The 21,772-nt window shown below is 38.7% G+C and overlaps 1 protein-coding gene across 2 annotated transcripts in view; it reads left to right on the top strand.

The window, feature by feature from the left end:
- Positions 1–7,894: 7,894 nt before the first annotated feature.
- Positions 7,895–21,772, top strand: part of TMEM168 (transmembrane protein 168) — a 32,105-nt gene continuing 18,227 nt past the window's right edge. The window contains exons 1-2 of one of the 2 annotated variants that reach the window (XM_064575031.1): positions 7,895–8,157; positions 13,136–14,392. In XM_064575031.1, coding sequence (XP_064431101.1) covers positions 13,265–14,392 — 1,128 coding nt within the window. In that variant the 5' untranslated portion in view covers positions 7,895–8,157; positions 13,136–13,264. The remainder of the gene's footprint in view (positions 8,158–13,135; positions 14,393–21,772) is intronic. The other variant, XM_045864384.3, reaches the window with a different exon arrangement.

Consider the following 21,772-nt stretch of genomic DNA (forward strand, 5'->3'; position numbering starts at 1 on the left):
TATTTGTAGCCTTCTCCCTTCCCCCTGTGTCCTAACAAGGTTTGTGGCCTCATGCTGAGCTTCTCTGAAAAATTAGAGAAGGGGAAAACTAAATGAAGCCCTGAGAGGCTATAGTGATCTGTATAAAAATGCAAATGGCTTAGCAACTGAGAACCTACTCAGTGTCAGGCATTGTTCCAAATACTTGACATATATTAACTCATTTAATCCTCACAGCAACCCCATGAATAAATACTTGTTTCATTTTACACATGGAGCTAGTCAGAGTTTCAAACAGATTCAAATTCAGACAGTCTAGCTCCAGAATGCTCACTTTTAACCACTACCCTGCACTGCTTCTCACAAGAAATACCAAACAGCTGAGCCAAGGAGTGAGGCTGAGAGGCCAAGAAACCCCCCCAAGATATTTTGGGGAAGTATATGGGGAACAGAGAAATAAAAGATATCAAATAAGTTCTCAAAAATCGAATTTATAAATGAAATATGTGAAGCGATAGGGGATACTTTTTAAACTACCAAATTAGGAAATCTTGATTAAATGGTCAATATTCTGAAAACATGTCCATTAGTAAAATAAACTCAAGGAGGAATAAAATCTGAAAGACCAATGAGCATAGCGTATGTTATAGTAACAAAGAATTACCTCTCAAAAAGACACCACCTCTAGATCCACATGCTTCAGGATTTAGTTCCTTCACACTTAAAGAAAAGATGATTTCCATACCAAATAAACTGTTGCACAAAATAGAAAAAAGGGGAAAGCTATCCAATGTGTTCAAAAGAACAAATATACCACTTATACCAAAACCTAAAAAGATAATACCAGAAAATAAAACCATGTATGCTTCTCACTTAAAAACTGAGCGATATCAAAAATAAAATCTTCAATACTTAATTTAACAATTCACTAAAAGACCTATGAGGATTTATTCCAGAATCTCGAGGATAGATCAATCGTAATAGTTAGTATGAGAGGTTAACCTATCAGTGCATCAGTGAGGGAAAACCATATGAACATCTCAAAAGATCCTTAAAAAGAATTTGAATTCAAAACCAGTATCTGAAACAAAACACGCAATGAAAAATTTCTTAAGAATGAAAAAATACATTCTTTAAATATTCCCTTTAAATTAACTATCAAGATCATGTTTAATGATGAAAATACTAGAAGTGTTTCCATTAATGTCAGGAACACGCCAGGACCTGCTTTCACTGCTTACTTGAACAAAAACTATTAAACAATGCTTTAAATCTGGATTAAAAAAGTAAGAGGCATAACAAATGGAAAGCAAGTAAGTGATTATTATTTTTAGAAAAAAGTGCTTAATATTAAAAAATTTAGTGAGATGGCCAAATGTTTTAAAATGTAATATATTTTCTATAAAGTAATACTCAGAAAATATAAAACAAAATTCAAGAAGGCAAAATCAGCATATGCAATAATAGCTCCTTCCTATATTGACTCCAGAGAAATAATAGCATGTTTTAAATCATTTGATATAAATATAGCTGCACTGAAAATTAGAAGGTAAGTCTCCAGAGAACTGTGAGCCCTCTTTAAGAACGGAAAGCAAGCAACACTTTTTCAGCCCAAAAGACTAAAACAGGAAGACTCGGGGACCCCAGCTGGGAAGCCGCAGTGGCAAAGCAAGAAGCTCCTAATACCTGAAGAAAGTCACCACCATGAAAGGTGACAAAGCCAACAAATGGAAGCACTTGGAAGCTGATGAAATGGAATAAAAGGAGCATACAGAACACAAGTTAAAACATGTATGTTTAGTATCCTCAAAGGAGGAAAATGCCATAAAATAACAAAGATCATTAAAGGATAGCAGATACTTCAAGAGGAAGGAAGGAAGGAAAGAAGGAAAGAAGGAAAGAAGGAAGGAAGGAAGGAAGGAAGGAAGGAAGGAGGGAAAAGAAAAAAGAAAGTAGAAGCCTAGGAAAAAAATTTTTAATTAGCCTAAGAAATAAATTACTGGCTGTAAGATTAAACTGAAGAATTCCTCCAGAAAAGAGCACAAAGAGGTAAAAATATGAAAGAAACATGAAGATTAGACACAGTTCCAACATATCTTAGAAATCAGAGTTCCAGATAAGAGAATAGAGAAAAGAGAAGAAAGGAAATGCTGAAAAAAATAATGCCAACATTTTCCCAGAGTTTAAGAATGATTAAAATCCTTCAATAAAAAAGGATTACTAAATAAAAAGAGTTTCTAAACTTACAAATACGAAATTTCAGAAGATTTAGACAGTTTTCTAAAAGCTAAGAGAGAGAAAAAGACATATTACCTACAAAGGAATGGGAATCAGATTGGCACCAAAGTTTTTATTGGCATCTTTAGATTTCAAGAATCTATGCAATGAAAATGCATTATTTTTAAAATGTTAAATATTAGCAAAAAAATAAAAAAAAATTAAAGACAAAGCTTTCTGCTGCCAAAAATGTAGTTAATTGACAGCGGGACCACAGAATGGTTTCTTTATGGTAAGAAAATCAGCAGTATAATAAGAGCCTTAAAAATGTTCATATTCTCTAACCTATTAGGAATCTCTTCCAAAAGGATGATCAGAAATGTAACATATCACAAGTGCAATGAGCCAAAATTGTAGAATTTGAGAACAAAAATAAAAAACATCCTAAATTTTCCAAATTAAGGAAAAGGTTAACTAAATCATGGCTGAGCCATATGATGCAATATTAGCCATTGTTAATAGAGTAAATGCTAATGAGATAAGATGCATTAGGTGAAAGGGCAAGTCAAAAGTGGTTGAAACAATAACATCTATTATCTGACTTAAGAATTTGGGATGTAAGGAAAAAGTGTAGTTAAGCTCTGGCAAACATGGCTTGCTGCCATCCTTATTTCTTCTTCTTTCTCAGAAAGAGAACTCTGATTTTTTAAAGATTTTATTTATTGATTTGAGAGAGAGAGAGAGAGCATGAGTGGGGGGGGAGGGGTGAAAGGAGAGGGACAAGCAGACTCCCCGCTGAGCACTTAGTGGAGTGCCATCCTAGAACCCTGGGATCATGACCTGAGCTGAAGTCAGATGCTTAACTGACTGAGCCACCCAGGCACTCCAAGAACTTTGATTTTTAGATGGGCATGATTTTTAGATGGGCATATAGCTACCCCCAAACTTACCACTTTCCCCAGATTCTATAAATACTAGATACCAGTCAAATTGATACAAGCTAAAGTGTTTCATGTAACTTCCAAGAAGTGTCATTAAAGTAGGGATGAGGAGAGTACATTTGCCTCTAGTACTTCCTCCTTTCTCTTGATTGGAATTCAGAAGTGATGGCTGGAAATTAAGCAGACACCTTGCACCATGAAGAGGAAGCCATGTTCTGAGTGGAAGGGGAAAAAGAGGAAGGAATCAGGATCTTTAACACTAAGAAGCACCACATCTGCTCTAGAATACCTACCTCTAGACTTTTTATGTGAGAAATAAACTGGTATTAAGCCTCGGTTGTTGAGCTTTTTGATATACACACCTGCACTTAATCCTAAAATCTGGGCTCTACCCTTAGAGTTTCTGATTCAGTAGATCTGGGGGTGGGGCTGGGGGAAAATACTGCTGATTTTCTTACCAGAAAGAACCCATTCTGTGGTCCTGCTGTCAATTAACTACATTTTTGGCAGCAGAAAGCTTTGTCTTTAATTTTTTTTTATTTTTTGCTAATATTTAACATTTTAAAAATAATGCATTTTCATTGCACAGATTCTTGAAATCTAATTTGCATTTCTAACTAGTTCCCAGATGATGCTGATACCTCTGGTCTAGGGACCACACCTGTAGAACCGCTGCACTGATGGAGATAATAACCCAGTTGTTGTCAACACTTGCTTTACATTAGAATCACTGGGGGAGGGAGGAGGCTAGGAGGGGCTCAGGGAGAGTCTTTAATAAAACACACCATCTACCTGGGACTCACTCCAGAGGAGACTGATTTAATTGATCTGTGCTGGGCTGGGTATGGATGTAGGTTAAAAATCTTCAAGATGATTATAAGGAGTACGCCAGGACAGGATATGGTAACCCTTTCCTGCTTACTGTTTACAGCAATGAGACAGAAATACCTGTGTTCCCCCACAGAGGGGAATGATATTTAGAAAGCTGCACTTGAGGACCTAGGACTTGAAGCCAAAAGACTGAGGTTTAAGCCACTGCTCAGTACAGTGCAGTTTCTCTGGACCTTGGTTATTTTACCTATAAAATGATGATGATAATATTTACATCATCAGGTTTTGTAGAGATTGAATGATAGGACATAGGTGAAAGCACTTTGTAATCTCAAAGTATTACACAGAAATAACAAGGGAGTAGACCCAGCAGATCATCTATGGAGATCCTGAGTCCATTCAGCTCTGGAACAGGATTGAAGAATTGAAAGAAGTAGGAGGAAGAACAAGAGAGAAGATGGGAGAAATAATGTAGGACTCCTCTGTGACTCCCTGCTACAGAGGACTGAAATAGATAGGATCCTCCATTTCTCCTACCACAAGTGCTGCCTTCCCTCCTTCCCTTGATTTAAAAAAAATGGTATTTCCACAGGTGTTCCTAGACTGAAATAATTCCTCTGGGTGAACTATTTGGTCTGGAGCACACAGACCTTGCCTGCATTGGAAGCAAGTGTTGAAGAATGGATGTTCCTGCTATTAGGATCATTACACTACCATCGGTAATGCAGCTTGAAATCTCCTGTCACTGAGGCGGTTCCCAAGTGGCTGTTTTATATGCAGGTGTTTGGCTGAGGATGTGTCAGATGTCAGGAACTGACCCTAATACTTCTAATTTCAGGATTAATGTTACTGGGCAGAGGGAGGTTTGGTTCATCTCTGGAGGGCCTCAGGTACCAGGCTAAGGGGTTTGCACTTTATTCTGTAGCCTGTAGAAGTCATTGGTTTTAATTTAATAAGTGACACAGAATGGTGTTCTGAGAATATCAGTCAGTGTGATGGATTAGATGGGGGTGAGGCTGACATCAAAATGACAAACCACAGAAGTTACTGAAGTAATTCATGGGTTAGGACCTCAACCTGGGTAGTAGCAATGGGATTTGAAAAATGATAAATGCAAGAAATGGAGTAAATGAAGACGAACACTTGGACTTCACAACTGTCCAGTTCTTTTAGTAAATACTGACAGTCTTCAACAACTAAAGATCGATGAGAGCTACCCTCTCCCTTTACTATTAGGTAGTGCCCTACAGTGAAAGCAAGTCTCAGACTTCATGCAACTACACAGATAAATATTTATCAACAAGCAGGCACAAAAAAACACTACACAAAAAGTATTTGGTGCCAAAGCACTGAACAGCGTTCTAGATTCAGGGAGCCATTCTGAAGGCTGTCAGTATGCCATAATCTGAAGCTTCTTCCACATACTCCATTTAGGCAAGAACAGAAGTGCCTGTACAATATCCTAGTGAGCCATGTATCTTGAACACCTGTTATTTCCACAATGAAAAATTATTTATCATTTGTTAATTAACATACCTCTAGTGCAGATTAACAGTGATAGTGGAAACACTTGTGCACCCAACTTTATAGTGAAGATTCCTGATTAGTCTTTCAAATGCTAATTATCCACCCTGGAGTGTGCAGATGAAAGTTAACTCTCAAACACATACACATCTCACTGCAGTATTTTAAAGTATACTGACAAGATAGCAAGCATCAAAGATAGTTTCAAGGTCACAAGGCTGTGGATCATGTTTGAGGAAGATGAAAAAGCACTGTTTTAATGAGGGACCTTCATGCTAAGGAACAGGAAACAGCTGTGGCTGATTTAAGCAGAAAAATTTATTGGAGGCTAGTGGGTAGCTCAGAGGACAGCTGGAAACGGAGCTTGGACTTGTGTGGTCAGAGAGTACAACCAGTAACAACACACACTGAACTGATGGGAGAGGGCTCTAGGGTTGCCGTAGGCATGCGCAAGCATACTGAGTCACAGACACTACGAATTCTGGATGCTGGATGCAAACCACTAGAACCACTCTTACTATTGCTCCAGGAGCCTACCTTGCTATACTCCTGCAGTTACCCAGGAAGCATGGCTTTCTGTGTTTGCTTGTGTTTGCTTTTTTGAGTCGACAGCTCCCAGCTGGTGAACATGATTGGTAGAACAAGTATGTGGCATTTCAGATTCAGCCACTAGACTCCTAAGGTGGGGAATTCTCCAAACACAGAATGATGGTTCAGATGGTGGGAATACAAAACCAACCAACCAACAAAATATATATGTATAAATAAATGTCCATTAAAGGTAAGTCGAATTAGAAGTGATGGCAATTCAAGTAGAAACATCTAGCAGGTAGTTGGAAATGTGACACATGTTCCCCCAAAGAGCCAGAGTTACGGATTTGGGAGTTGGCTAGTGACTGCTCTTAGAGTTAAGACAGGAGTCTGGACAGAATCTCACACTTTTTATTTACGTAGGAGGAATCTGAGTCTGAGAGTGCTTTATCACTTTGATCTGCGGCACACCCCAAACCCCCAACACCTATTAAATGAAAATGAATTCACATTCTATCAGCAAAGATAGGAATAGTATAGATGATACTAACAGAAAATGGGAGAGAACTAGTGATTGTTGAAGGCCTATTGTGTACTATTACTTTATTTAACAAATATTTAAGTACCGACTATGGTACTACACCAGGCTGATTTAATGGTGAGCAAAACTGGACATGTCCTGGCATTTGAGGAAATGAAAGCAGACTGGGGTGCAGACAATTGGGGGAGTGTTGTGGCAGATCACGCTGGAGGTAAAAAAGCGCCAGGCTACAGAACTTGTCCATACCTCTTGAAGGATTTGGGGCTTTAAAGGGGATAAAACATCTAGTTTTTAAGGTATTTGTTTACGTACATGATCTCACTTAATCCCTACAACAACCCTGTAAGGTGGGTGTTATTAGTATCCAATTAACACATGAGGAAACTGGGGTTCAGAGAGATTAACTGACCTAAGAGCTACAAGGAGCAGAAAATGATGGGAGGGATAGAAAGCAGGCAGAAAGGGAGGGCCTCTTAGAGAGGGGAAAGGAATTCATACTTTTCGAAGGCCTACCTTCTGCCAGAAAAAAAATAGTTTACACAGTATCTTTGCAAAAAAGTTTTTGTTTTTGTTTTTCAGAGAAACAGGTTGCACATAGAAAAGAGGAGCAACCAGGTTCCAAACTCCAAAACCACCGGACGCAGCTGCTGTGAAGTGCTGCCTCCCCCTACGTTTATTCAAGGAGTTCAGAGCACAAATGAGAATCAGGCCTGGGCGACTGATGAATCACAGACCTGTACCTCTGAAGCAAATACTACTTTATATGTTAATTAAAAAAAAGAAAGAAAGAAAGGCTGGTGAACGTGTAAGGGATAGGTGGAAGAAGGCGAATGGAACAGGCCAGGCCTGGGGAGCTCAGCGCTGTCGGTGGGGTAAAGACCCAGGCCGTGACTTAAAAGGAGTCTTAATTAGAAAAGAGGCGAGAAGGGCTTTGAAGGCGAGCCTAGGGAACTTGGGCTTCTGCGGGTCAGCGGACACAAAGCCATGCATTATGCCGTAGATACTAAAGAACAGCAACGCCTCCTGCGGCATTTGCAGCCCACGTGTGGACCTTCCCGCCCGTCCTGTCCCACTTTCCGTCCAGCCCGAGGCGGCGGCCTAAAGGCTTCCTGGGCCCGGTCTACGTGCTCCTTCGTGGTCTTCCCGCTCCCTGTTCGCCGCCGAGCCGAGGTCCCAGAAGGCGACGCAGGCCGGACTCGGCCGGCACCCTAGGTTGGGGGTGGGGGGTGCTCCGTGTGCTGTCGCAGCGCCGGGCACACCTGGGGCGGCGGCCGCACGGGGAGTTTGGGCGGGGAGGGGGCCGGGCCTCAGGGAGGACGCGCGCCGCGCGGTTTGACCCCGGCGGCGTTCCGTACCGTCGCGGACCCGGCGGCAGGAACATGGCGGCCGCGGTCGGGCCGGTAACGGAGAAAGTTTCCAACGAGACTGGCCTGTGTTAGTGCCGGTGGCCTCGGGCCCTCGACACCCCCCCTCCTCCGGCGTGCCACCTCCCAGATCCGAGTCGCCAGCTCAGCCCCAAGGGCCCTCCCTTTACTGTGTTGGCCCCAGAGCCGACTCCGGGGTTGAGAGCGTTGGTGGCGGCGGCCGAGTCAGGTAGGGAGGTCGGGGCGAACAGCGGGGTGGCAAGACCTGAGCACAGACACCGCCCGGGTCTCTGCGTCGTTCGAGCCCCTAGCTCCGCGCCCCCGGTCATCCGGGGCCGAGATTGCGATACCTGCCCCGAGAGTAGTGACGGTGGGGGTTGGAGGCTGGAAGGGGGGCGCTCCACCTCCCCCGCGGTTCCCCAGGCAGTTGGGCCCCCGGTTGTCGTTGCCGTCTCCCAAAGTGGAGGGGTGGTAGGGAACAGGCAGGCTTTTTCTGGAAGAATTGCTGTTGTTGCCCCAGTACTAAGAGATTGGATATTTAAGTTGCCATTCTCCTCGTATGTAGTGGGCCCAAAGAGTTCACATGAATTCATTGAATCAAAGCACGGGAATTCCCCGACCTTAGGTGCTCAGTGTGGTTCTTTCAGCTTTTGACGCTTCCAGATGGGACGGAAGTAGTGTCTGAGTCCAAAGCTGATGGAAGTGATAGAGTGTGTATGTAGTGGCTCTGTTGAGCCCTAGAGGTAGGACATGGAAGAGAACGCACTGGTTTGGAGGAATTTGGATGAATTAAGTGAAGGCTGAAGTAAGGCGAAAAGAGAAACAAACCAAACATTCATGGACTCCCCCTTAGTTCTATTACTTATGCGCTGTGGGATAGTATACAACTTTAGTCTCTTCATGTATTACTAAGTGTCCAATAACTGGCATTGTTATTAAATATAATTATTTCTGTATTAGTCCCTATTTCTTTCACAGGTATTTGTTGAATATCTACTTGGTGCCAAATTTTCTGCTAAGACACGGGTACACAGTATTAAAGACAAACTTTGAGAGACCTTGTGATCTAGTAGGGAATGCAGACCTTAAGCAAATGACAATCAGCATTTTGCTATTATAGAAGAAGTGGAGGGATCATATAAATGAGTCAGGGGTAATCTCACCAAGAAAATGATTTAGGTGAGACCTGAAGAGTAGGAGTGAGCCAGGTGTGAGGACTGGGATGGGTCTAGGAAGAGGGAAGAAGTGTACCTGGAGAGGGAATAGCAGTGGTGCACTTCAGAATTGAAAAGGTCAGTATGGCTGGAATACGAAGTTCAAGCGGAAAAGAAGAAAATAGATGCGGCAGGGAAGTTATTCACATATGGTATGGAGAGCCTTATGAGGCGTTTTAAGGAGTTTAGACTTTATTGCTTAAGATGCTCGGAAGCCGTTTGACGGTTTTTACAGAACAGAGTGAACTAACAAATTTTTTATTTTAAAAGGGACACTTCTTGGAGAGGGCACAGGTAGATATAGGGAGACATTGAAGCATGAGACGATGATGGCCAAAACTGGGATTTTGACTTTGGGGATGGAAAATAGAAACATTTAAGATGTGTCTAGGAAGAAGAGTGGACAGGACTTGGTGAGGACTAAATATAGGTGGTGAAGGAGAGGAGGGTTAGAGTAGTATGTGGGATTTTATAAAACAGACTCTGGGAGTTCCCCTATGCAGATTGACTCTTCTGTGCTCCATTTTTATCTGTCTCACAAGTAATTTCTCATTGAATCAAGTAATGGCAGACCAGTTGAAAAGATGCTGTTGCTTTGTTGTCTTATTCTGATGCAGCCAGTTTGTCCTTTGAAGAAGTTCAGAATGTGGAAAGACTTGTAAATTAGCCATTTAAAAATATTCTGCATGTTGATTTTGACAGTGTGGTTGCATATATTCTATGATATGGATGTTACGGGTATAATTTACATGTTTACCTTTTTTCTTTTTTTTTTAAGTATTTATTTGAGAGAGAGCGAGCACAGTGGGAGTAGAGGGAGAGGGAGAAGCAGACTCCCCGCTGATCAAGGAGCTGGACGTGGGGCTTGATTGCAGAACCCCAAAATCATGACCTGAGCTAAAGCAGTCACTTAACTGACTGAGCCACCCAGGTGCCCTTGTTTACCTTTTTTCTAGGGTTTTACCTCTAAGAGAGTTGGTGCTTTTATTTATATCAGACAGATTAATATATGTATATAATTAGGGAGAGAGAATAATTGAAGACATGGAAATAGTTGAGATTGCTCATAGAAAGTGTACAGTGAGAGAAGAGCCTAGGCCTGGGATTGAACATCCAAAGGATGGATTAAGAATCAAGAGTCTGCAAGAAGATGGAGAAGGAGAGGTCACTGAGTTAGAAGAAAATCTGGAGGTTGGTCTTTGAAAGCTAAAGGAAGGGCAGGTTTCAGAAATTGAGAGGAGTCAACAATGTCAAAGGTTGTTTGAAGAAAGTGCAGGATAATAAATGAAAAGTACGCATTGGTTTTAGGAGCTTATAGGTCACTTTAGAATTTGGCAGAGCAGTTTGTTGTATGGTAGGAACCATTGTTGAGTGGTGTGAGAAGTGAAGCAATCGTAGAATAGCTGTCAAAAGAGGACGGAAGATTGAACTTGGAAGAGAAGATGGGGATGCGTGAAGATTGTTTTTGTTTCTGGGTTTTTTTGGTATTGTTTTTAAAAAGAGCTTTGCAAATGTTTAAGTGCTAATGGATAAGAGAAGAGTGGGAGTTTGAAGAGCGAAGAGATTGTGAAGTTCTGGAAGAGGTAGAGGGGAAAAGATAGCCAGTATGTCTGAAAGATTTAGCCTTAGATAGGGAAGGGACATCCTTCTTCCCCCGTATCAGGAGATGTTGGTAGAGGTGGGTTTGTGGTGTCAGAAACTCATGTAAGCTCTCTTCTGACAACTCTGTTGGAGGCAGTCATCTAGTGAGAGTGCAGTGAGTGGGAAGTGGGTGTCAGAGATTTGAGGCTAAGGAAGAGAGGTTGGGTAGTCACAAAATGGGAGAGTGTTGACCAAAGAAACAAAAGGATGTCTCGTGAATTGCGTGGCAACCATTGAGCCTGGTGTGTGATTGTTTTTTTTCTTCAGCAGTGTTCAGTTGTCTAAGCCCAGACTGTACCATCAACCCTTTGAGGATCTGTATTCCAACCTATTTGTTGAACGATTATATTACAGGAGTGATGTTAAAAAAAAATGCAAAGAACTCTAGATTTTATCAATGTCTTACATATAAGCAAAAAGGTAAAGGCAAAATATAACAAAGGAAGACATTTTTTTAGCGGTGTATGGTATCTTAAGAAATGATGGGATGAAAATGTAATTGAGGAAAATCAGAATACTTAAATAGGTTTATCTGTAAAAAATACACTTGCTGAAGTAGAATTAGTGCGAAGTAGAATTAGTAATAGTACTTGGAACATCGCAGAGACTGTAAGATTGTTGCTCAGTAAAATTCTTCTCCAGCCAAATGAGTAATTAAGGGTTAATTCCAGGTTATCATGTTTCTGTCGGGTCTTTCTTTTAGTGTCCTACTATTTTTTTTTTTTCTTTAAAGATTTTATTTGTCAGAGAGAGAGTGTGCACAAGCAGGGGGAGCAGCAGGCAGAGGGAGAAGCAGGCTCCCCGCTGAGCAAGAAGCCCAATGCAGGACTCGATCCCAGTGCTCTGGGATCATGACCTGAGCCGAAGGCAGGCAGACGCTTAACCGACTGAGCCACCCAGGTGCCTCTCATGTGTCCTGCTGTTCAGAAAGTATAAATAAGCTCATCGCAAACAAGTCATTTTTTTAAATTTTTGTCTGGTTGAGTTCTCCATGGATATTTATTGTGACCATGAGCTGTTGAATGGATCAGTTCTGAAACAGTATAACATAAACTTTGAAGAATTATCTGGTAGATAGTTAAAGCATTTTTTGGCCATTGTCATGTTTTTTTTTAAAGATTTTATTTATTTGACAGAGAGAGACACAGCGAGAGAGGAAACACAAGCAGGGGGAGTGGGAGACGGAGAAGCAGGCTCCCCGCAGAGCAGGGAGCCTGACGCGGGGCTCCATCCCAGGACCCTGGGATCATGACCGGAGCTGAAGGCAGATGCTTAACGACTGAGCCACCCAGGCGCCCCCATTGTCATGTTTTAAGTGCAATTTGTGGGGGCACTCAAAGACTAAAATAATTATCTGAGTTCTTTAATGAATAATTGTTAACTTTTTAAAAGTAAAAGTATAAAGTTTAGGGGCACCTGGGTGGGTCAGTCATAAAGTGTCTGCCTTCGGCTCGGGTCATGGTCCCAGGGTCCTGGGATCGAGCCTCACATCGGGCTCCCTGCTCGGCAGGAAGCCTCTTCTCCCTCTCCTACTCCCCCTGCTTGTGTTCCCTCTCTTGCTGTCTCTCTCTCTGTCAAATAAAATCTTTAAAAATACATATATAAAGTTTAAATATTGGTTATTTAATGTAAATATTGGTTGGCATTCTAACTTCAGAATTTTGACTAGAAAGTTCAGGAATTGGTTTGCTACAGAGATAGTATTTAGATCTAGAAAGGAGGTTTGATAATCCAAGTAATTTAGTAGAGATCAAAGTATAGGGAAAATTATGAGTTAACTTTAGGGACTAACTTTAATGCAGTTAAACTTTACTTCTGGTAAGTTTATTAGTTAAACAATGTAAAGACTAAGATTTTATAGCCTGTTAGAGCTGCCTTATAAAAAGATGGAGAGGATTTTAGGTAGGAACGGTTGCTATTACTGGATACAAGTGCTTTTCAAATTAGATGTAATGATGAAGCCCATCATTCGGTTTAGCTGCTGAGTAGTTTTTGATTGTGCCAGATCCATCTTCTACAATCTAAGCTAGGTTGAATATCTCACATTTACACATTGTAGTTGAAAAACTAACCATTGAAGTAAGAATGGCTTAGTCTTTGGAAAAACAGTTTCACTGGTGGTGATTTAGTCATACTTCTTAGCATATGTTAAGTAGAAAGCACTGTCATTTTTATATGGATAAACTGAGTTTTTAAACCAGAAACAATGGCCATTAAGATACATGCAAGTAAAATTTAAAACTGAGTTTCAAAAGAAACTTTATTTCTCATTTATTCATTATTTCTACAAAGAAGAGAGCTAAAATATAAATTATATAAAATTAACACTGACTTATTTTTTCTGCTTTTTAGATCACGATAAACAAAAATTCCACCAGAGGAAATGCTGAAATAGGAGTTACGGATACGTTGGATTTGCTGGATGAAAAACAAGCAGTTAATTTTTGTACCACAGGGAGAAAGCCCAAATTGCCAGATTACATGTGTAAATCACTGCGTTACTGCTTTAGTCATTGTCTGTATTTAGCAATGACAAGGCTGGAAGAAGTCAACAGAGAAGTGAATATGCATTCTTCAGTGCGTTATCTTGGCTATTTAGCCAGAATCAATTTATTGGTTGCTATATGCTTAGGTCTTTATGTAAGATGGGAAAAAACAGCAAATTCCTTAATTTTGGTAATTTTTATTCTTGGTCTTTTCGTTCTTGGAATTGCCAGCATACTCTATTATTATTTTTCAATGCAAGCAGCAAGTTTAAGTCTCTCCAATCTTTGGTTTGGATTCTTGCTTGGCCTCCTATGTTTTCTTGACAATTCATCCTTTAAAAATGATGTGAAAGAAGAGTCAACCAAATATTTGCTTCTAACTTCCATAGTACTAAGGATATTATGCGCTTTGGTGGAGAGAATTTCTGGGTATGTCCGTCATCGACCCACTTTACTAACCACAGTTGAATTTCTGGAACTTGTTGGATTTGCTGTTGCCAGCACAACTATGTTGGTGGAGAAGTCTCTGAGTGTCATTTTACTTGTTGTAGCTTTGGCCATGCTGATTATTGACCTGAGAATGAAGTCTTTCTTAGCTATTCCAAACTTAGTTATTTTTGCAGTCTTGCTGTTTTTCTCCTCATTGGAAACTCCCAAAAATCCAGTTGCTTTTGCATGTTTTTTTATCTGCCTGATAACTGACCCTTTCCTTGACATTTATTTTAGTGGACTTTCAGTGACTGAAAGGTGGAAACCCTTTTTGTACCGTGGAAGAATATGCAGAAGACTTTCAGTCGTTTTCACAGGAATGATTGAGCTTACCTTTTTTATTCTTTCAGCATTTAAACTTAGAGATACTCACCTCTGGTATTTTGTAATACCAGGCTTTTCCATTTTTGGAATTTTCTGGATGATTTGCCATATTATTTTTCTCTTAACTCTTTGGGGATTCCAGACCAAATTAAATGACTGCCATAAAGTATATTTCACCCACAGGGTAGATAACAATAGCCTTGATAGAATCATGGCATCCAAAGGGATGCGTCACTTTTGCTTAATTTCAGAGCAGTTAGTTTTTTTTAGTCTTCTTGCAACAGCGATTTTAGGAGCAGTTTCCTGGCAGGTAAGCGTCTAGTTTGTTTATTATGTCAGTGCCTATGATGTGTGATTTAATGCTTGCTTTAAGAGTTAAATTATTAGAATCAAAAAGTCACGTTCCTGATTTCAAAAGGAGATTCTTTTTACTTTTGTTCATGGAGTTGAAGTACTGAATGAATATTGACAGTATCATTTAGTTTGATCTCTAGCAAAGAGGTACCAAAATGTTAGGAATACTCAGCGACTGACATGCCTCCTGCCTTCATTAAACACTCAGATTAAAGATTCTTAAGTATTAACATTTGAAGAGTGCTTAGAGATTGCACATTAATCCTTTCATTTCACACAGGTGGAAACTGAATGCCTGAGAAGACACAGAGTGTCTGGTACTAGCCCTAACCAGGTTACCTAGCTTCTATCTAGTCCGCCGGTCTTTTCACTACAACACATTTCTTTTATATAGCCACTTCCCATATATGTAAAAGGTGATTAGATATATAACATATCAGGTTCTTAATTATAGATTAGTGGCTCTCCTGAGAAAGAAAAATTGGGTTTTAAAATACATTTGCTGCCTATGATATATTAAAAAAATTAAAAAGTTCTTTTGTAGACAAAGATATTTAAATTGCGTGGTTGGAGTTTATAGTATTAACAAGCCTAGTCTTCCATTCTTTGAATATTTATTGATGCAGGATAGGTCAGATACTGTACTGGCTGCTGAAGATTGCAAGATGAGTAAGAAGTGTCTGTCTTAAGTCACAGTCTCTAATGGGCTAGGGAAGAGGCAAGCATGTAAACAATTATTACAGTGTGAGAAATATTGTAATTTGAGTACATCAGATTAGGATGCAGGGGAAAAGGGAAGATCACCTGTGCTTGGTACAGTTTTCTGCTTTGGTCCAGTTACTTGCTACAGAGTGATTTCTAGATGTGAGTGTTTGAAGGGAAATGTAGAGACTTGCCTGGGCATGGTGCCTTTTTGTCAGTGTGGGCTAGGGCAGGGAGCCTGTGGGGGAGTCAAGTAAATGATAAAAACATTGTGGGTGTTGCCTGAGGCTATCTTCCTCACTTTACTTGCTAGTGCTGGGGACTATCAGAATCATGATGATGATGATGATGATGGAGGATTTGTCAGAAACTCTTAAAAGAGTTCTTCTTTCCCTCACCTTTTTCCTATTAGCTCCTTTTCCAGCCCTAACTACTCCCCCGCCCCCCTAACATGAGCCTCATTCATGCTTGACACCTTTCCAGATCATCAAATCCTGTTAAGCGTTATTGTCTAAGCCACCGTATCTTTCTTGTATTCTTCTACCAGTGGTCTTCAAATACGGTATGTGTACCACTGGCGGTACACAAAAGCTTTCCAAAGAATAGGTCAGCAAAAATAATTTTAAGAATACCAATTTCCAGATTCTGTCCTTCCATTCAACTTTTTTTTTAAAGTTGATCTACTTGAGAATGCCTCTCAATTTAGGTGTGGAGTGCTATCTCATTGTGGTTTTAATTTGTATGTCTCTAATGACTAATGATGTTGAGCATCATTTAATGTGTGTATTAGTCATTCACTTATCTTTGTTTTTGAAATATCTATTCACATCTTTTGCCCGTTGTTAAATTGAGTTACTTCTCTTCTTATGATTGAGTTTTAAGGGTTCTTTTTATATTCTGGATACAAGCCCTTTATTAGATGATTTGGAAATGTTTTCTCCCAGTCTGTGAATTATCTTTTTTTCCTCATGACACATTTTGAAGAGTACAGGTTTTTAATTTCATGAAGACCAGTTTATCAACTTACTCTTTATGTACTGTGTTTTTAGTATATCTAAGAAGTCTTTGCTTCACCCTAGGTCACAAAGATTTTCTTCTATACTAGTTTTCTTCTAGTGGTTTTATTGCAACTTTTACATTTAGGTATATATGATCTATTTTGAAAAAATTTTTGTCTGTAGTATGATGTAAGGATCTAACTATTGCAAAATATGGCTTTCTAATTGTTCCAGGAAAGGACTTTCCTTTCCCCTGTTGAATTGCCTTGATACCTTTGTCCAAAGTCAGTGAAATATAAATATAAGGGTTTATTGCTGAGCTCTCTTTTTTGTTCCGTTGAGCTATATGTCTGACCTTATACTAGTACTATGCTGTCTCACAAGATATTTTCTAATTACCCTTGAAATTTCTTCTTTGACCTTTGGGTTACTTAAAAATTGGTTGTCTGATAACGTGATATTTGAGGGATTTCCCACATTTCCTTGTTATTGATTTCTAATTACATGTGATTGGAGAACATACTTTATATGACTTTAGTCTTTTATGAAGACTTATTCTGTGGCCTGCCATGTGTTTTATTCTAGAGAAAACACCGTGTTCACTTGAAAAGAATGAGCATTCTGCTGTTGTTGGGTAGAGTGTTCTATAAATACCAGCTAGGTCAAGCTGGTGGGTTTTCTTCCTAAATCTATATCCTTGCAGATTTTCTATTTCCATTAGGACTGAGAGAGGGATATTAAAACCTTCATTATAAGTTGCTAAATTGTGGTTTTGTCCTTTCGATTCTGTTACTTTCTTGTTCAGTGTATTTTGGTATTCTGTTCCAAGTACATATATACATCTTTAATTACTATATCTTCTTAATATATAGACCTTTTTATCATTATAATAGACAGCCTAGTTGAGTAGTTATGACAGAGACCTCAGGCTCACAAAACCTAAAATATTAACTCTCTGGCTCTTTACAGAAAGTTTGCGAACTCCTGTTGTAGGCCAGTGCTTCTCAACCTTTAACATGCATTGAAATCATGTGGGGATGTTGTTAAATTTTTGAAGATTGAAATTGATTTTGGGAGACAGCTTGAACAGTGAAAGGTGATGCAGAAACTACTGGTCAAAAGTATACCCATTGAGTAACAAGGTATTACTTTAGCTATTTAAGATTAACATGCATCTACCTGAGTTGTGTCTGCATTCCCCAGTTAGTTGCTATTTGGTAATTGCTGCCTATGGTGCAGGCATGGTCTTTGATGCAATGAAATTTTTTCAACTTAATTTTAATTGAATTAATCTTCTGTTTAAAGATATCTCGAACTGTGTTCTGCCCGGTTTTGGGTGAGATGTTAATGAGTATACTCAGAGAAAAAGTGTCAAAGAAAGAGAAATGTTCCCAAACTTACCATGAAATTCTTGCCTATACTTCTCATTAACCACCTCCTCCCACCACACCTATTAACCTCCCTATGAAACATAATTTAGGAAACACTCCACTGGATTTATATAAAGTCCCAACCCTTTTGGCTGATGAAAGCATCAGAAAATTATATAGTGAAAGGCAAAAAATTAAGAGTTTTGTAAGGCCAGGACTATTTTTGGCATAACATCATTGTTAATCCAAGTAAATTGTAAGCCCTGTCTCAAATTCTTTAAATTAGATTTTGTTTTGTAGAAATTGAACAGTGTTTAACATTCCTAAATGATACAGATACTGATTAGCTTTTTAACAATATATTCTAAACCCATTTCTTCACATTTCTGTGAGAGTAATAGTCAAGTGTAAACTGATATTTTCCATTGTCTCATTAAAATTTGCTTTAATGGATTTCCACTGGAAAAATAGTTCCACTGATTGGTGGGGGCAGACCCAGTGTGGCAGGAAAAAAAAAAAAAAAAGAATTAAACCTTTTGAGCAGATCAGTCAGCCAAAGATAGGATCAGTGAAAATGGAGATAGCCTGGAATCAAGTGTAGCTAGGAGCAAAGATAAGGACCTGGGCTAAGGTGATAGTCTTACCCTTAGCACAGCAATTTTTCCCTAAGGTCTTGTTGAGAAGTATAATATAAAGAGAACTTGCAATAAGTTGATGAAATGTAAAGTTGAATAATGTTCTGACGTGGTGGAGAGTCTTAAAATGTAAAAAAAAAAAAAAATGTTGAAAGAATAAAGAGAGCACTTGGGAATGTAGGATGATGGATTTCATTGAGTTAATGACCTAGCAGGCATTTGGAATGAACAACATTTTATAGATTTTTTTTTTAAGTATATTTTTAAAGAGTCCAATGTCCTATTATTTTACTACCAGAGGAGTAAAACCAAGCAAAAGCATGAGATTAACCTGCCTCGTGAAGCACAACTGTAGCTTGGACTTTAATTTCCAAAAATGGGCTTAGCCACTTTTTATTTTAAGCTTTTAACATTTTTTTTTTAAATTAAGCTTACTTGCATGTTAATTTTGGATTTTGTTAGTTTTACTTAGCTTAATATATACATTTTTTTTATTAAGGAAAAATTTGCATATAGTAATATTCACCCATTTTTTGTGTGTAATTTTGCAGTATTAACAAATACATATAGTTGTGTGACTACCACTACCAGTCAAAATATAGAGCAGTTCCATTACCCTCCAGAGTTCCCTCCTGCTCCTTTGTAGTCAACCCCCAGTAGTTGGCAACCACTGATTTGTTTTCTGTCCGTAGACACTTTTCTTTTGCAGAATGTCATATACATGAAATCGTACATTATATGGCTGTTGGAATCTGGCTTCTTTCACTTACCATAATTCATGTAGATTCATCTATGTTGTGTATATGTTTATTCCTCTGTATTGCAGAGCAGTATTCTGTTGTATGGGTATCTCACAGTTTATTCATTTCTCAATTGACGGATATTGAAATTAGTTTTTGGTGATTATAAAAGTTGCTAGAAACATTCATAGGGTTTTTTGTTAAGGTAAATTTTTATTTTACTTGGTGTGGGATTGCTGGGTCATGTGATAAACATGAATCATTTTTAACTTCTAAGAAACTACCAAACTGCTTTCAAAGTGGCTGTACCATTTTGCATTCCGACCAGCAGTGTATAGGAGTTCCATTTGCCCCACATAATAATAACCAGTGCTTGGTATTATCTATTTGTTTTTGTTTTTTAAGCATTCTAATAGGTGTCTGGTAGTAATTCATTGTGGTTTTATTTTCTATTACCCCAGTAACTACTAATGTTAAGTATCTTTTCTTGTGCTTACTTGCTACAGTAGGTCTTCTCTGGTGAAGTACCTGTTCAGATTTCTTGGCAATTTTTAAAAACGTGAATTGCATGTTTTCTTTATAGTCAGTTCTGAGAATTCTTTATATATTCTAGATAGAAGTCCTTTATCAGATATAGGACTTGGAAATATTTTCTCCAGTGTGTGGCTTATCTTTTCTCTTACCGTGTTTTCTGAAGAGCAAAAGTTCTAAATTTTGCCACAGTCCCTTTCAATTTTTTTTCTTTTATGAATCTTTTGATGTCCTATCTAAGAAATCTTTGACTTCACTTGAATAGAATCTTAGCTTATCCCACATGGATAGCTTTGTTCTTTGTTTTTCCTTAGTTTTACTGAATTTAATAGCATTCTCAGAATGAGTCAGTAGTATCATTCTAAGTCATTTACATTAAAAATCTGGAATTTACCATTAACTTCTGTTGTGTTCTATTCATAATCTCATTCTAACTTTCAAATGGAACATTACAGCTGTTGTTTCCTGCAATTTGTGTTATGTTCATTTAATGTACTATTTGCTTTCCTCTTTTATCCTTGTTTTTTTTTTTTTTTTTTTTTAAGTCAATAAGACAGACTTAGTACCACAGCATTTGGTGCTAGTATTATTGCTCAGCTATAGGCTTTTCAGAAATTGTGATAATTGATAATTCATATAAAGATAAAAGAGGAGGAAAGCATCCACATACCCAAGGAAGTATACCCCATGGCTCACTCTTAGGTTTAGAGATTCTTTCCGATATCATTCACATGAGATTTATATGCCTTTCCTTGCCAACCTTGTCAATTTGCAGATTCCATGGGAGTATGATGTAACTTTTTGTAGAAGCCTTTTGACCCAAACCAGAAAAACCATAATCCGTTGATTTCTCTATAGGGCAAGCAATGGCAATCACTGAGTGTGACAGATGGAACAAGATCAGCCTCACATCCAATGAAGGGATGAAATCCACAGATGTAGCATTTTCATTTCTAACAAGATGGCAGGATCAGCCATATTACTTCACTTGGCATGGGGAGCAGGGAGTTTTCAAATCTGCCAAAACTAGAAGTGCACATGTTTCATAATTTTTTGTTTTGTTTCATTTTCTAAAGTTTTGAGCTATTTTAGTCTAGATGAGAGAGGGGGGACACTAATTCTTTTTAGCTTGAAGGCATTCTTTTAATTTTGATGTTTTATCATTTCTGCCAGAACACTATGAAACAGGAGTACTTTTTTTTCTAAAAGACCAACAGTGGTCCTAATTTGTTTTTCTTGAAGTAAAAACAAGGTTTTTCTTTTTTCCCCAGATGATTTCCCAACTTTTAAAAATTTTAATGACTGTAGAGAATTTTTTCCATTTAATAAGATTTACCATTTATTAACTGTTGTCTGTGTGCTCTACACCATTCTGTGTACTTTCTGTGTTTACTTAATCCTCCTGACACTCTGAGATAGGTACCATTATTATTCCCATTTCATAAATAAGAAACATGCGTGAGAGATTAGGAAACTTGCTCAAGGCTGCAGAGCTGGTATGAATCCAGGCAATCTGCCTTCACAGCTCTTAACCACTTTACTTAGTTCCATATATTTTTAGAGTTGGAAACGAGGATAGAGATTATTTGATGTAACCTCTTTATTCTGCCCACGGGAAAAGTAAAATTCAGTAGACTTCCTGAGTTTGATTTCCATACCACTGTTGTTTCGCCTTTACCAGGATTGTCATCTAAAAAATGTCTGGTTTTGCTATCTGTAGTTTGAGATTACTCAAAAGAAGAAAAACAGATTTCTAATACATTTACTAGAGCTTTAACTCTGCATCAGTATCTCCTATGCAATAATAGTCATTTAGCTTTTTATTGTCTCGCTCATGACTTCCATTTCGATTTAAAAATGCTTCACTGCAAATTACAGCTACCATTTATGGTGCTGGCCATATTCACATATTTCTAATCTATACTACAGGCTCACAAAATAAATAGTAGTCCTCTTTTATAGATTGTGACTCAAAAGGTTAATTAATTTGCTCATGTACTCACAGATGGTAAATGGCTGAGCTAGGACTGAACCAAAGTCTGACTCCAAAGCTTAAGTCCTTGGCACTAGACCCTATTGCCTCTGTATAAAGAAATCACTTGACTTTAAAACTGTGAGGTAGCTTTCCTAATGTTTTTTTTTTTATGTTAATCACCATACATTACATCATTAGTTTGTTTTTTTTTTTTTTTAAAGATTTTATTTATTTGAGAGAGAGAGAATGAGAGAGAGCAGGAGAGGGAGGAGGGTCAGAGGGAGAAGCAGACTCCCTGCTGAGCAGGGAGCCTGATGTGAGACTCGATCCCGGGACTCCAGGATCATGACCTGAGCCGAAGGCAGTCGCTTAACCAACTGAGCCA

The sequence above is a fragment of the Mirounga angustirostris genome, unplaced genomic scaffold (genome assembly GCF_029215605.1).
Source record: "Mirounga angustirostris isolate CCGP_5_RB_7025 unplaced genomic scaffold, mMirAng1.0.hap1 SCAF_12, whole genome shotgun sequence".
NCBI classification, from domain to species: domain Eukaryota; kingdom Metazoa; phylum Chordata; class Mammalia; order Carnivora; family Phocidae; genus Mirounga; species Mirounga angustirostris.